The following is a 16,083-nucleotide window of genomic DNA, read 5'->3' on the forward strand; positions in this document are numbered from 1 at the left end:
GAGGGAGCCATCGCTTCCACACCCCCCTCGCTACGGGGGTGAGCACGGGCAGTGTGGACACTTCCTCCACCAATGCTCCCTCATTTTCGACCAACAACCATCTGCCTTCGCTAATGACGCCGCGAGAGTGGCTTATGTTATGAGCTTGTTGACAGGTCCGGCAGCGTCATGGGCGATAGCAACCAGTGACGCGAAGCCGAATCTCCGTACTTCGTTCCCCGACTTTGTGGCAGCGTTCCACCGGGTGTTCCACCATCACGTGCGGGGCAGAGAGGCAGAGGGCCGGTTACTCGCCCTCCACCAGGGAGAGCGATCGGTAGCAGATTACTCCATCGAGTTCCGGATCCTGGCCGCCCAGAGTGGATACGGTGATCGGGCGTTGTGTGGTCTGTTTCGCTGCGGACTAAACCCTCAACTCAAGGACGAGCTGGCGACCCGCGACCACAACCTCATGGATTAATCGCCTGAGGGAGTGAAGCCGGGAGCGTGGAGGTGATCGGTTCCAGTTCCGGCGTACACCCACGGAGGAACAAATGCAGCTGGGAGGCAAGGACGTTGGTGCGGAGGAAGGAAGGCGTCGTTTCAGCGATCGAGCGACGACTGACAGCGTTCAACCATCTCCTCACGCCGCAACCAGCTATCCAAACTCACCTTGCAGGCAGACCACCTCACCAACCGATACAAGCAAGAGATCGGCGGTGGAAACTTTATGAGATAGAATGCACTTTTGCCTCATAGAATGTCAGAGGCTTTGGGTCCGAAGCTCAGACAGGCTTTTGATAGTGTGGACAGTCTTCAACAAATCTATGAAAACATGTGGACAGGGGTCGTCATCCCCTGTCCACCCCGAGTACTGTGAGTCACGACCTCGCGCGCCACCCTCCGAGTCTAGGCGAGTCGACTCACGGCCGGGACACCCCAACAGACTTGAGCTCGAGGGGGAGATATTTGGTGGGTCCCGGTCGTGGTGGGTTCGGGCTCTGGTAGACTCGGGGACAGATGACTGTTTAATGGACACCAATCTCGCATCCGAGCTGGGTTGTTCAGTGGAAAAATTGATCGATAGGAAGCGGGTTTGTGATCTCGATGGGCGCCTCCTGGCGGTATTAACGCATAGAACGGAGCCGTTGAAACTTCAACTCTCCGGCAACCATGTCGAGCATCGCCGTTTTTACTTAATGCGGTCCCGCAACGCCCCGATCATTCTCGGATTACCCTGGCTTAAGACACACAACCCCGTGATTTCCTGGGCGCGCCCAGCAATAGATAGCTGGAGCCAGTATTGTTACCAGCACTGTCTACAATCGGCCGTCGGGAAGCACAAACGTGTCACACCCCCCGAGGAGATCTGCCTTGACGGAGTGCCGGATTGCTATCGGGATCTTAAGGAAGTGTTCAGCGAGGATCGTGCGCGCTCTTTGCCCCCACACCGCCCCTACGATTGCGCTATAGACCTGCAGGCGGGCGCTCCGTTGCCGACCTCGCGGCTGTATCAGGTGTCCCAACCCGAGCGCGAGGCGTTGACGGAGTACATCAACAGCTCGCTCGCTGCAGGTCTCATTAGACCATTGCGTTCACCGTTAGGGGCGGGTTTTTTCTTCGTAGGGAAGAAAGACAAGACCCTGCGACCCTGCGTAGACTATCGTGGATTAAACGAAATTACAATTAAGAATAGATACCCGCTACCCTTGTTGGACTCCGCCTTCGCCCCATTACAATCAGCCACCATTTTCTCAAAATTAGACTTACGCAGCGCTTAACACTTGGTTCGCATCCGGGAGGGTGACGAGTGGAAAACAGCTTTTAAGACCCCCCTGGGTCATTTTGAATACTTGGTTATGCCTTTTGGGCTGACAAACGCTCCTGCCGTGTTCCAGAACCTGATCAACGACGTTTTAAGGGACATGATTAACATTTTTTGTTTCGTTTATCTTGACGACATTTTGATTTTTTCCCGGTCATTACACGAGCACCAGCAACACGTTAGGCTGGTGCTACAACGTCTACTGGAGAACCGGCTCTTCGTCAAGGCAGAAAAGTGTGAATTCCATGTCCCCGTCATCTCCTTCCTGGGGTTCATTATCGAACAGGGCAGGTTAAGAGCGGACCCCATTAAGACGCGTGCAGTCACTAACTGGCCGGTTCCTACCAATCGCAAGGAACTGCAGCGCTTTTTGGGGTTCGCCAACGTCTACCGACGCTTCATCTGCGGCTACAGTCAGAAGGCGCTCCCCGCCTTACGTCCATTAAAATCCTATTTAAGTGGGATACGACCGCGGATGCGGCGTTCGCGAACCTGAAGGCAGTGTTTACCAGTCCCCCCGTACTACAACATCCTGATCCTGATCTCCCCTTTATCGTGGAGGTGGACGCCTCGGATTCGGGGGTGGGGGCTGTGCTGTCCCAGCGTTCCCCGGTCGACCAGAAGCTGCACCCCTGCGCCTTTTTCTCCCGTCGTCTCAGTGCTGCCGAATCCAATTACGACGTGGGCAACCGTGAACTGTTGGCTGTTGTGACCGCCTTGCAGGAGTGGCGGCACTGGCTCGAGGGGGCAAAGGAACCCTTCACGGTCTACACTGATCATAAGAATCTCGCTTATCTCTGCTCCGCTAAAAGACTGAACGCCTGTCAGCCCCGGTGGGCCCTGTTCCTCACCAGGTTCGACTTTATCCTTACCTACTCTCCCGGGTCCAAGAACACCAAGCCCGACGCCCTTTCCCGTCTCCACGAACCTGCGGGGAGGGACCGGTCCCCGGAAACCATCCTCCCGGCCCAGTGCATCGTGGGGGCCGTCCAATGGGAGATTGAGCAGCGGATCCAGGCAGCCCTGGAGGGGGTTCAGGTGCCGGCGGGGTGCCCAGCGGGGAGGCTGTTCGTGCCTCCGCCCCTGCGATTCGAAGTTCTGCAGTGGGGACATGGGTCCAAGGTGGCATGTCACCCCGGGGTGAACCGGACGGTGCAACTCGTCGGCCAGCGGTTCTGGTGGCCGGAGCTCCGTAGTGACGTGACGGAGTTCATCAAGGCCTGCACCTCCTGCGCCTGCGGCAAGTCTTCCATCAACCTCCAGCGGGGCTGCTCCAGCCGTTGCCCATTCCTCCTCGCCCGTGGTCCCACATCGCTCTGGACTTCATCACGGGCCTTCCTCCTTCCCGGGGTCGAACTGTCGTGCTCACGATCGTGGACCGCTTCTCCAAGGCTGCTCATTTTGTGCCTTTGTCCAGGTTGCCGTCGGCGCTGGAGACCGCCGACCTCCTCGTCAAACACGTCTTCCGTCTCCACGGCATTCCGGCGGACATTGTGTCGGATCGGGGGCCCCAGTTTGTGTCTCGCGTCTGGAAGCGGTTCTGCCGGTCCCTCGGAGCTACGGCCAGCCTGACCTCGGGATACCACCCCCAGTCCAATGGACAGGCTGAGCGCGCCAACCAGGATCTGGGGGCGGCCCTCCGCTGTGTGTGTCTCCACCGTCCCGCATCCTGGGTCGACCACCTACCCTGGGTGGAATATGCACACAACACCCTCGTCTCTTCCGCCACAGGCAGATCGCCATTCATGACGGCTTACGGTTACCAGCCGCCGCTGTTCCCGTCCCAGGAGGGGCAGGTGGAGGTCCCTTCTGTACAGCACCACCTTAAGCGGGCCCATCACGTGTGGAAGGAGGCCCGGGCTGCGTTGTCCCGCACTGCGACCCGGAACCGGCAGATCGCAGATCGTCGTCGGCGCCCGGCGCCCTCATATGTGGTGGGACAGAAGGTGTGGCTGGCAACGAGGGATCTTCGCCTGGCCGGCACGTCTGCAAAGCTGGGACCCCGATTCACTGGACCATTTGAGGTCGAGGCCGTCATCAGTCCCGTCGCAGTCAGGCTCCGGCTACCGGCCACCATGAAGGTTCACCCCGTGTTCCACGTCTCCCTGCTCAAGCCTGTGTCTTCCAGTGCCTTGGCGCCTTCTCCCGCTCCGCCACCACCTCCGCGGGTGGTCGATGGTGGTCCGGTGTACGCGGTACGTGCCATCCTGGACTCTCGGCGCAGGGGCAGGGGTTTCCAGTACCTGGTCGACTGGGAGGGCTACGGGCCGGAGGAGCGGCAATGGGTGCCCCGCTCCTGGATCCTTGATCCGTCCCTTTTGCGCGACTTCCACACTGCTCATCCGTCCAAGCCGGGTAGTCCGCCGGGAGGCGTCCATTGAGGGGGGGGTACTGTCACGTCCCGTGCCCGCCAGCAGGTGGCGGGCTTTTCCCTCCCAACTGCACACCTGTCCGTAATTTCGGGCTGATTATCTGCCTTTATTAAGTGGCTCCGGCAGTCCACTCACTGCCGGAGAATTCCACGCCGTGCCATTGTTCTCTCGTGCTAATTCCTCTATTGAAGATTACTCGTTGCCTTCTTGCCTTGCGGCCGTTACTCTTGCTATTTCGCGTTAGTCACTAAATTAGTATACGTCTATATTGCCTAATCAGTACTCCCTCGCACTTTGTTTTTTCAGCGAGCGTTTTCGGTTGTTTCCTTATTTCTTCCCTGGTCCTTATTTGACCAGCGTTTTTTGTTACTGTTTCCCTGTCGGGCTCTTTCTGTTCGTTATTAAAGACTTTTTGTGTGCATACAAAATCTTTTCGTGTCTGCCTTACCTGGGATCCACCTCGTTATTTTGTTGTGCACGAGGCGATCTTTCATCGCCTCGGGCACAACGTGACAAGCTCACATCTCTCAGTGAGCTGCCGTCAGTATTTCAGGCCGGCCCAGTCCGTCTGAGTCGGCATTGAGAACAGACTTACCAGTACTACATCACACACAGGTGCTGCACACCTGACACACACCAAATACTGTACAGAAAAAATAAAAAGTAAAAGTAGTGTTGTGTACCTTTCAGTCCCATAGACCTCAATGACATGTCCCTTCTTGTTTTAATGCCACCATGCTCCATATACAGCACTTTGTGTGCAGCGATGGCTGTTTGAAAGTGCTCTATAAATACAGTTGAGTTGATTTGATGTCCCTCAAGGGAAAATTAAAATTACAAACTAGTCTAGTGAGTACTAGTGTTGTACAGCACACATAGAATTTGGCTCACACAAATAGAGGCATGCATGGAGAGATTCACACTTAAAAAGTTTAACAGGGGTGGTTGGGTTGATGCAAGATGACTCGTGCCTCTCCAACTACTAGTTACCTCTTTTTTGTTCTCTTTGTTTTTATACATTTTTGTCCGTAGTGGGACCCAATGTTCAGTTTGGTGGCTTTCATTGCTGACTTCCCAAAACACTAATGATCACCTGGGAGAAAAATCATCTCCATTCCGCTATTTGGTACAGATTTCACAGTGGCAGTGCCTGATGTGTGGCCAGAGGTGGAGAGGGCAGTGCATTTGGCCCGAGGGGCTGCACTGAAGTGGGCATCGGTCATTTTCTGTCGACCTGAACATCTGAAACGACTGAACCAGTACAGTAAGAGCGAGAGTGAGAGAACTGCCTCCATGCATACCAGACTCAAGGTGACAGCAATGGAACACACCCAGATGGTGATAAAGATAGAATGCAAAAACAGTGCAGTAGTTAAGTGTCTTCTTTTTTGAATGCCTCCATTGACCTTTAATTATTCCTCCAGTTGATGGTCCATTCGTACTTGGAAGAAGTGGGCTGGGGTATGGTTCAACTCCGAGAGGCACTGGCTGAACTGAGCGAGCCATCTCAGACTTTAAAGAAAGCTGGAGTGGAGTTCAACAGAAATCAAGATGAAATGAAATCTTTGGAGAGGCTGAGAGCAGTGTCAGTCAACCACCGTCAGCTCTTCACCGCAGTCAGCTACCTGCCAAGACTTTACTCTGGTGAGATGCTTTCTTGTAAGTGGCACTTGGGCAGAACATATTGTTGCAAAATTTATTGGGTATTAAAGCACAGTTGCAGTACATTGTGAATATAATTACATTTAATTTACTGCTGAGTGCCGACTTTGGTAATGCTCGTGCATGTCAGTAAGTTCTAATAAAAATAACTACACTTTCCACATCCATTTGAATACCTCGTTTTTTTTCTTGTAAAAAATGCTTAATTTTCACTGAACCCATAGTGATATCATTATCGGATTATCCAGCAAAAATATTGGGATGTAAAATTTTTGCCATATCGCACAGGCATTGTCACTGGGCCATTTACTTGGGGCATGGTTACTCTGATGCAGGCAATCCTATAAGTGGGTTTGAGGTCACCAATGTGGTTAAAATGCTCCTCGATGGCTAATAGAGTTGGGCGGGTGAAACCTCATGAAGGGGTGAGACTTTCCTTCACATTATGCCCAAACAGTCTGGTCTGGTATATCTGAGCCTCAATGGCTCTGGTGCTCAGGGCCTGCTCCTGAGCAGCCAGGATGAGTGCCTCTGTGCTGTCCTTCAGGCCAGCCCTCTCTAGCCACTGATAGGACTTCTTGAGATCAGCCACTTCAGTTATGGTCCGGTGGCACATCCCGTGTAGGGGTGTGTCCTCCCATGATAGTCCCTATTCCAGCATCTCATCCTCTGTTCCCAATTATCTGAGACATTCTCTGAGTACTTCATCCGTTGGAGCCTTCTCCTCGATGTATTCTTGGAGTTTGGATGTTTCATCCTGGACAGTGGCTCTCACACTCACTTGTCCCTGGCCTCCTTCCTTGCGGTTTGCGTACAGTCTCTGGGTGCTGGATTTGGGATGGAACCCTCCATGCATGGTTAGGAGCTTTCGGGTCTTAATATCCATAGTTTCTCTCATAGAATCTCTTCCTTTGGACTCCTTATTATTCCTGCAGGGTATCTGATCACTGGCAGGGCATAGCTGTTTATTGCCCGGGTCTTATTCTTGCCATTGAGCTGGCTTCTTAGGACTTGCCTCGGCAGTGTATTTATTTCCTCCAAAGGTAGCCAAACAGTGACATTTCAATTCATTGATGGTTGTGTCGTTAGTATGTCAACGCCTGCAATGCAAAATACATCAGGAAACGACTGGTAACAAAAAGGTCAGCTGTTGCATTTATTGCATCATAAGATAAGAAACCCATTTTTTGTCCCACAATGGAGAAATCATCATCGGTGTCACAATTTGTTTTTCTGAATATATGAATATCATGACCCTGATCACATACTGTATATTTGATATGTTTCCGTTGAATGAAATTTGTATTTAATTTTGTGTATGAATCTCTCAAAAGTTGATTTGATATCCCTTTTTCACCCCTCATAATTTGTAAAAATTACAATCCATTAATTGGTATTTGGTTGCACAGTGGCTGACCGGTTTGCATACCCACCTCACAGTGCAGAGGTCCAGGGTTCGATTATGGCCCCGGCATGCATGTGTGGAGTTTGCATGTTCTCCCCCTGCTTGCGTAGGTTTTCTCTGGGTTCTCCCCTGTTTTGTCCGGGGAAGCCAAGACAACAAGTATGATAAAAATGATGAGATTTATTTGAGAAAGGAAAATAAAAATGGAGAGACACTGTTCACCGATCTGTCAAGGGACCCCCACCCCGACGTCGTGCACTCTCGTTTTATCGTTTTGGGGGGTGGTGAAGGTCAGCACAATCTGCTTTTTGAGCAGCTACACAGAATGCACACTAGTGCATGAGCAGGCAACTTTGCTTATCCGCAAAATAACTGGTCAGCATTCAAAGGTACGAACAGTTACATATATTTTTGCCCTGTAAGATCAAAATCCCATTACACCCCTATCTCCCACATAGTAAAAACAGGCATGGTCGGTTGATCGAACACTCCAAATTGTGTTATTGTTTATTTGTCTATGTGCGGTCTGTGATTGGCTTGCAACCAATACTGCACCTAATGCTTGAAGACAGCTGGATAGGCTCCAGCATGTCCCCGACCATCGGGAGGATACGCGGATTAGATAATGCATGGATAGAAAGGAGTTATTTGTATCATGAATCATTCGATGAGTAAATTCCACGTCTCACATGTCTTCTCATCTTGGGTCTGTTTGCACTGAAAAAAAATAAATTGTTCCAGGAGATTTACTTATTTCACACATATACATACATGTTAGGAAACGAGTAGAAAATGGCATCAGTTGACCACATTTTAATCACGTGCTACTGAAAGTTAAGTCCCTTATTTTTCAGTGCAGTTGGGAGCATGGTTTTGCAAACTGAGCATCTGGTGGAGTCAAGAAAACTCCTGGAAGCCCATGCCTACCTGATGAAACTGGAACAGTGGCAGGATGACATACTCTGGCAGCTTCAGGGAGCTGCTGGGATGCCAGGAAATGAGCTCAGCACTGAAGACCAAGAGCTGGTGTCCAAATACTTCTTTGGTGTTAGGAAGCTGGTGAAGACTTTGGGTGAGGCAACCACAACAAATTAACATACATAAGCTAAAGCCATGGGTTCTATACTTCTTTTTTGTTGATGTTTTTGTTGACACTATGTCCAAAAAACTATTTTATTACTTAAGTGAATACACAGCAAGTTTCCAGTACAAATAACAAAAGATAACACGGCAAGCAATGATATAAATGATGTCTACTACAGAAAATATACCCAACATTGCATGGAAACAATTATGCCGGTTAAAATAATAAAACAAGTAGGATAAGGGGTGTTCACACGTCAATGTTTACTTCGTTGTAGCACCGGAGCTGCCCGCCATAGAGTGTTCACACATACAAAGTAATACTGGTGTAGCCCCTGAAAATAGCTTAAACCGGAGCAAATTTAATCCTGCTCAGGAGGTGGTTTAAAAATTTACTCCGGAGCAAATGCTTGTTTGCGGGGCAGCACCAATATAAAATGGGACATGTGACGGCTACAGGGGTAGACTCGCTCCGACACGTGAGAAGAGTTGATTACATACGGGTATTGAATGCGTTGCTTTTGTGCTCTGTTGTACTTCCGGCGTCTTTCTGCCTCTCTTCCTTTTACGGTGTTTGATTGACCACAGCGTTGATTTGTCTGGAGAAGTAGTTTTTTGATATGTCACAAAGAAGGTGGGGAAAAGGAAGTACACTTTACGCATGCCCTGCTCAATGTCTCTCTGTTTTATTTCTGTATTATTATTATTATTATCATTATCGTATTGCACAGCCACAGAAACTGCCATGTGAACGCAAGTGGGGCTGCACCAGGGTTAACACGCTTCTCTTTATTTAGTAAGCAGCTTTATACGTGTGAACGCTCCACAAAATTTACACGGGTGTATGATATATCGCAACAAAATACATCGGTGCAGCACCAATGCAAATGTTTGCCGTGCGAACACCCCTATAGATGTGTTTTAATTATTTCATGCCTTCATACCATAATGACATGTTGTAAATCAGACACAACAAATCTTGTCAAAGTCAAATTATTTTAAGAGAAGTTCATTTGTTAAGCCCTTAATAACAAAGGAGTCTCCAAGAGCTTCACAGGCCCATAGTTGACAAAGATAAGCAGCAACATGTGATATACCCCTCCCCCCCTCCACAACCAGGCAACGGGGGAAAAAACAGAGATGGAGGGGTTCCCCTTGTTCCCCTTTCAGAATGACTAAATGGGCAACAGTTTATCACATATTATGTTCTACAAAGTTAGCTAAACCATCATGCTAATTGCTTTCACCATGACAAATTTTCATTTCCCATCACTGCAGGAAAGGAGCTGTGGGCAGTCGTGAGCAATGCCTTGGCTGTGGTTCGCCAAAACCCCACATCATTTGTTTCAACTGTGAGGATTATAGAGCGAGAAGAAGCTATTGACAGAATTCTGCTGGAGGAACAAGCTGAGGGCAATGCTAGGCCCCTACCACCTGGACGACCTCGTTGCTGGAGAGCATGTTTTTTCAAGGTGTCTCTGCTATGAATTATTATTATTATTATTTTTACAATAATACGATCTAGGCGGCCCGGTAGTCCAGTGGTTAGCACGTGCAGAGGTGCCGGGTTCGATTCCAGCTCCGGCCTCCCTGTGTGGAGTTTGCATGTTCTCTCCGGGCCTGCGTGGGTTTTCTCAGGGTACTCCGGTTTCTTCCCACATTCCAAAAACATGCGTGGCAGGCTGATTGAACACTCTAAATCGTCCCTAGGTGTGAGTGTGAGCGTGGATGGTTGTTCGTCTCTGTGTGCCCTGCGATTGGCTGGCAACCGATTCAGGGTGTTCCCCGCCTACTGCCCGGAGACAGCTGGGATAGGCTCCAGCACCCCCCGCGACCCTAGTGAGGATCAAGCGGTTCGGAAGATGAATGAATGAATGAATGAATAATATGATCTATGCACCCCCACTAGTCATGACACAGAATTCTGATGAATGTTAAGTTCATGAAAAATGAAATAAGCAGCAAAATCCACAGTTTTTATGCTTCTCTGGGGTCTGCCATTTTGCCATTTCTTCACACAAAATGACATCACAGTTCCTTAAATCTCAGGTAACAACCGCTCATGCCTCACCTGTGTTTTGAGTTTGGTCATGTGAAATTTGCAACCTGAGGCGCCATTATTGGTCATTATAAGAACTCTGAGCAACTGTGACGTCATTCTCAGACCACAGTTGCTGCTTAATTCATATCTCACAAACGCAATATTATATAATAGGCTTTAGACTTGTGGGCCACACTTTTTTTTTTCATTTGAGCAATGTTTCTAATTTGTAGATGACTTAATCGATGGATGTCATCCTTTTTAGGTACTAGAGGAGGCGGTGACTGCTCCATTTCGTAGTGTGTCTTTCCTTCCCACACAGGGCCCAGGTTTGGCAAGGCACCTCTCTAATCTGCAGCATGCGCTCATGGATGATCTGGCGACAGTACGGCACTTGTTGGAGCCCTGTGTCCCATCACATTACCGCCTAACCAGAGCCTACATTAGGGCGAGTCACCACTGTTTACATGCTCACTTGACACAGGTGAAATATTTCCTCAGTTGGGTTAATGCACCCAATTGATAGCAATTACTGAAATGATTTCCCTATTACTGTAGCAATAAACAAAAACTGTACATATCTAGCTGGAGTATTTTTTGTTGTGTAGGTTAGCAGTTGGGACCTGGAGAGCGGTGAGATTTTTGCTCTGCTCAACTGGGTACTACATATCTACAACAGGTGAGGTTCAATCATTTTCACAGACCATGAACCTAATTACACACACACGCACGCACGCACGCACACACACACACACACACACACACACACACACACATATATATATATTCTAGCACCAGCTAGATATATATATATATATATATATATATATATATATATATATATATATATATATATATATATATATATACTAGCTGGTGCGCCGCCCTCCGGCGCACCAGCTAGGAGGGCTGCCCTCCTAGCGGGTGACAGACGGAAGGACAGACCGCGTGCGGGACGACGCGCAATATATATATATATATATAAAATGATACCGCCTCAGAAATGGAGCTACAATCAGTCACCTCCTCTACATGGATGACATAAAGCTGTATGCTAAGAGCGAAAGGGACATAGATTCCCTGATCCACACAACCAGGATCTACAGCAGCGACATCGGGATGTCATTCGGGCTTGAGAAATGTAGTCGGATGGTGACTAAGAGAGGAAAGGTAGTCCGCACTGAAGGGGTCTCACTCCCTGAAGGAACAATAGCAGACATTGAGGACAGCTACAAGTACCTTGGTATACCACAAGCCAATGGCAACCTCGAACTGGCAACAAGGAAAGCGGCTACGGCCAAATACCTCCAGCGAGTGAGGCAAGTCCTAAGAAGCCAGCTCAATGGCAAGAATAAGACCCGGGCAATAAACAGCTATGCCCTGCCAGTGATCAGATACCCTGCAGGAATAATAAGGTGGCCAAAGGAAGAGATTCAGACCACGGACGTTAAGACCCGAAAGCTCCTAACCATGCATGGAGGGTTCCATCCCAAATCCAGCACCCTGAGACTGTACGCAAGCCGAAAGGAAGGAGGCCGGGGACTAGTGAGTGTGAGAGCCACTGTCCAGGATGAAACATCCAAGCTCCATGAATACATCAAGGAGAAGGCTCCAACGGATGACGTACTCAGAGAATGTCTCAGACAATGGGGAACAGAAGATGAGGCGCTGGAAGAGGGACCATCATGGGAGGACAAGCCCCTACACGGGATGTACCACCGGACCATAACTGAAGTGGCTGATCTCAAGAAATCCTATCAGTGGCTAGAGAGGGCTGGCCTGAAGGACAGCACAGAGGCACTCATCCTGGCTGCTCAGGAGCAGGCCTTGAGCACCAGAGCCATTGAGGCCCAGATATACCACACCAGACAAGACCCAAGGTGTAGATTGTGCAAAGAGGCACCTGAGACGATCCAACACATAACTGCAGGGTGTAAGATGCTGGCAGGGAAAGACTACATGGAACGCCATAACCAGGTGGCTGGCATAGTCTACCGAAACATCTGTGCGGAGTATGGACTGGAAACCCAAAGGTCAAAATGGGAAACACCTCCGAAGGTGGTGGAGAATGTCAGAGCGAAGATCCTGTGGGACTTCCAGATCCAGACTGACAAGATGGTCATGGCAAACCAACCAGATATCGTGATCATAGATAAATGGCAGAGGAAAGCCGTTGTAGTGGATGTAGCGGTCCCAAGTGATGGAAACATCAGGAAGAAGGAACATGAGAAACTCGAGAAATACCAAGGGCTCAGAGAGGAGCTGGAGAGAGCCTGGAAGGTAAAGGTGACAGTCGTGCCTGTGGTGGTCGGAGCACTCGGGGCAGTGACCCCCAAACTAGATGAGTGGCTGCAACAGATCCCGGGAACAACATCGGACATCTCAGTCCAGAAATGTGCAGTGCTGGGAACAGCAAGGATACTGCGCAGAACCCTCAAGCTTCCTGGCCTCTGGTAGAGGACCCGAGCTGAATGAGGGACGGACACCACCCGCGGGGTGAGATGAAGATTTTTTTTAATATATTTATATATATATATATATATACACACACACAACATGTGAAAGAGTTTGTTCAAAAGCAGGTGAAATTCTCTGCAAAAAAAGAAACCACCTGATGTTTGGTTTATTAATGACACAAGTCCTGATGGCGTTTGACTGATGCTTTCATAGCATGAATAGCAACTGACAGCCACACCTTGCCTCTTGGGTTATACCATTTTAACTAGACCGGAGGGGGGCGGGGGGCAAACACCTGAATCCAAAAACTTTGATTAAAATATATTTTTTTAATAAAAACGAATAAGCACTTTATTTTACCTCCTTATTTCACATTTTCACTTGTTGCATAAGCACAAATATAGACAAAGTGACACAGAACATTCATTCATTCATTCATCTTCCTAACCGCTTGATCCTCACTAGGGTCGCGGGGGGTGCTGGAGCCTATCCCAGCTGCCTTCGGGCAGTAGGCGGGGGACACCCTGAATTGGTTGCCAGCCAATCGCAGGGCACACAGAGACGAACAACCATTCGCACTCACACTCACACCTAGGGACAATTTAGAGTGTTCAATCAGCCTGCCATGTATATTTTTGGAATGTGGGAGGAAACCGGAGCACCCGGAGAAAACCCATGCAGGCCCGGGGAGAACATGCAAACTCCACACAGGGAGGCCGGAGCTGGAATCGAACCCGGTACCTCTGCACTGTGAAGCCGACGTGCTAACCACTGGACTACCGGGCCGCCCACACAGAACAATTAATGTAAAAACACTCCTCAAATACCTATGATGATGTGTTCAGAGCATGATTTACACCCCACCATTTTATTGCATGCACCAAGCATGTTATACATTTTCCTGTCCACATGATGGCGTAGTCGAGGAGATGATTCATCTTGAAGCCCCGAAGCGTGTGTGAAGTATTTCCCTGCAGGGCTTCACTGCTTTATGGGGCTTCATTTTGCCATCACTAGTTTTTAGCCTCAAAAGGGACACGGGGGTGCTGGAGCCTATCCCAGCTGTCTTTGGGCAGTAGGCAGGGGGACACCCTGAACCGGTTGCCAGCCAATTGTGGGGCACACAGAGACGAACAACCATCCGCGCTCACACCTAGGGACAATATTGAGTGTTCAATCAGCCTGCCATGCATGTTTTTGGAATATGGGAGGAAACGGGAGGACCCAGAGAAAACCCATGCAGGCCCGAAAACCCATGCAGAGTTAATCTCGCGAGAAAAATTTTAATCCCATTAAAATTCATTTCAATTAAAGACACTGTTTCGGGAGAGAAATAAGAATAAAGAGCAGGTAGCCTGTCGAATATGATGTATGCCACTGATGCAATTGTTACTTGTTTGAAACTATTTTGTGTGGAAGGTTACAGTGTTCCGTGTCCATATAAATAGAGCGGGTGGAGCTTCTCTATGTTCGTGTGACAGTGACGGTGCGCTGAACGAGAGTTTAGCGGTGCAGTGGTAGCGACCTAACGACCACAATGAAAATAAAACGTCTCCAGTGTTGTCATCGAACCAAATGTAGTCATTCGAAATGATGTCTATGCCTATAGTTTAAATCCACTATAGGCTGAGTACTAGTTTACCTTAGACGTGCACTTTATAATGTTACATTGCTTTGTTTTGATTCCATAAAAAGAGCTGTTAAAGCAGGTGTTGTGTGACAAAATATTTCTTTCACTGTTGTTTATGGACAGTAATATTGTTAGAGATTATGTGTGAATAACTGCTCGCGGTGAAAAATGTTCATGTAAAATTTATTCATTCATTCATTCATCTTCCGAGCCGCTTGATCCTCACTAGGGTCGCGGGGGGTGCTGGAGCCTATCCCAGCTGTCTTCGGGCAGTAGGCGGGGGACACCCTGAATCGGTTGCCAGCCAATCGCAGGGCACACAGAAACGAACAACCATTCGCACTCACACTCACACCTAGGGACAATTTAGAGCAGGCATGTCCAAAGTCCGGCCCGGGGGCCAAATCCGGCCCGCGGTCGAATTTCATCCGGCCCTCGGCCCGTGTCATAAAATCAGTGCCGTCTGGCCCGCAGGTTGGGCACAATGGAACACGTGTTGCATTGACTGAGGTCTCCTAGACTGGTGAGTGATGTTTCATAGAGTACTGCTTCCCTCTAGTGGCTAAATGAGTAATAGCATTCACTAAATGAGTAATAGCATTTAGACACTAGAGGGCATCACTCACGAGTTAACAAGACATCACTCCGTGTTTATATTGACTGATATGTCATATTTCAAATGATCCTGCAGTTGTGGATATGTGTATTGCTTGTTCATTTCCCTGTTGTGCGAGTCAAAGGTTTTGTGACTATTGAAAAGTCATGGTGATACATTTTATGTTTCAAATCAATCAATTTGCACTCAGGAGACTTCTGTTTAAGAAAAAGTCAAGTGAATAAGCAGTTGCAAGTGATATACCTGTTTCAAATGAACCAAAAGAAATTCTTAAGATTGTTGAAATTAAAATAAAAATGGAAATGTGAAACAGACTGGCTTACTAAAATTTGTTGAACAATATTGTTGTTCTTTGGCCCCCCGACATTTTACCACATAAAATCTGGCCCCCCTGGCAAAAAGTTTGGACACCCCTGATTTAGAGTGTTCAATCAGCATAATATTCAAGTAAATATTTGCATTTTGCAAATAGAAAACTGATTCATGATTCCATGTTGATGAGAGTATTAAAATGGGGGAAAAATAGGACAAAAAATATAGAAGGAAATTCAGAAACAATAAAAAATGTGTGAGTGATCACGATTAATTTTTTTTATCATTTGAGTTAATTATGACAGTTGCATTTTTAATTAGATGAAATATTTTAATCGTTTGACAGCTTTAATTTGTATAAATATTTTTAGAGTCTTCACCATACATTTGGTGCACACACACGGCAGACATTTCCGTAGTCCGAATGAGAATGTTTCATGAGGGCATATGAGAGCAATTAGGTAGTGTATCTGAGCATTAAAAAAAAAAATCTTTCGTGCGTATGTGCGGAAAATCCTTGAATTATGTCACCTTGCAGAGACAGTCTTATTTGTATGCATGCAATTAAAAAGTACATTTTTGGAAAATGTCACCTGGTAGATTCAATTTAGGTTTTGAATTTCCTGAAAGCTCAATTAATTCTGTCTTTCGTGAGTGTCACAGAAAATCCACATATCTTCTGTTCATAGATGCACTGTAAA

The 16,083-nt window shown here is 48.2% G+C and overlaps 1 protein-coding gene across 8 annotated transcripts in view; it reads left to right on the plus strand.

Annotated features, from left to right (window-relative positions):
* exoc3l1 (exocyst complex component 3-like 1) overlaps nucleotides 1–16,083 on the plus strand; it is a 48,710-nt gene that overhangs the window by 9,327 nt on the left and 23,300 nt on the right. For 3 of the 8 annotated variants that reach the window (XM_052060859.1, XM_052060858.1, XM_052060856.1), the window contains exons 2-7: nucleotides 5,309–5,514; nucleotides 5,601–5,820; nucleotides 8,103–8,315; nucleotides 9,605–9,798; nucleotides 10,633–10,851; nucleotides 10,976–11,046. In XM_052060859.1, the coding sequence (XP_051916819.1) occupies nucleotides 5,470–5,514; nucleotides 5,601–5,820; nucleotides 8,103–8,315; nucleotides 9,605–9,798; nucleotides 10,633–10,851; nucleotides 10,976–11,046 (962 nt within the window). In that variant the 5' untranslated portion in view covers nucleotides 5,309–5,469. Of the gene's footprint in view, nucleotides 1–5,308; nucleotides 5,515–5,600; nucleotides 5,821–8,097; nucleotides 8,316–9,604; nucleotides 9,799–10,632; nucleotides 10,852–10,975; nucleotides 11,047–16,083 lie in introns of those variants that run through there. The other 5 variants (XM_052060857.1, XM_052060861.1, XM_052060860.1 and 2 more) reach the window with 5 other exon arrangements.

This window comes from Hippocampus zosterae, chromosome 3 (assembly GCF_025434085.1).
Source record: "Hippocampus zosterae strain Florida chromosome 3, ASM2543408v3, whole genome shotgun sequence".
NCBI classification, from domain to species: Eukaryota; Metazoa; Chordata; class Actinopteri; order Syngnathiformes; family Syngnathidae; genus Hippocampus; species Hippocampus zosterae.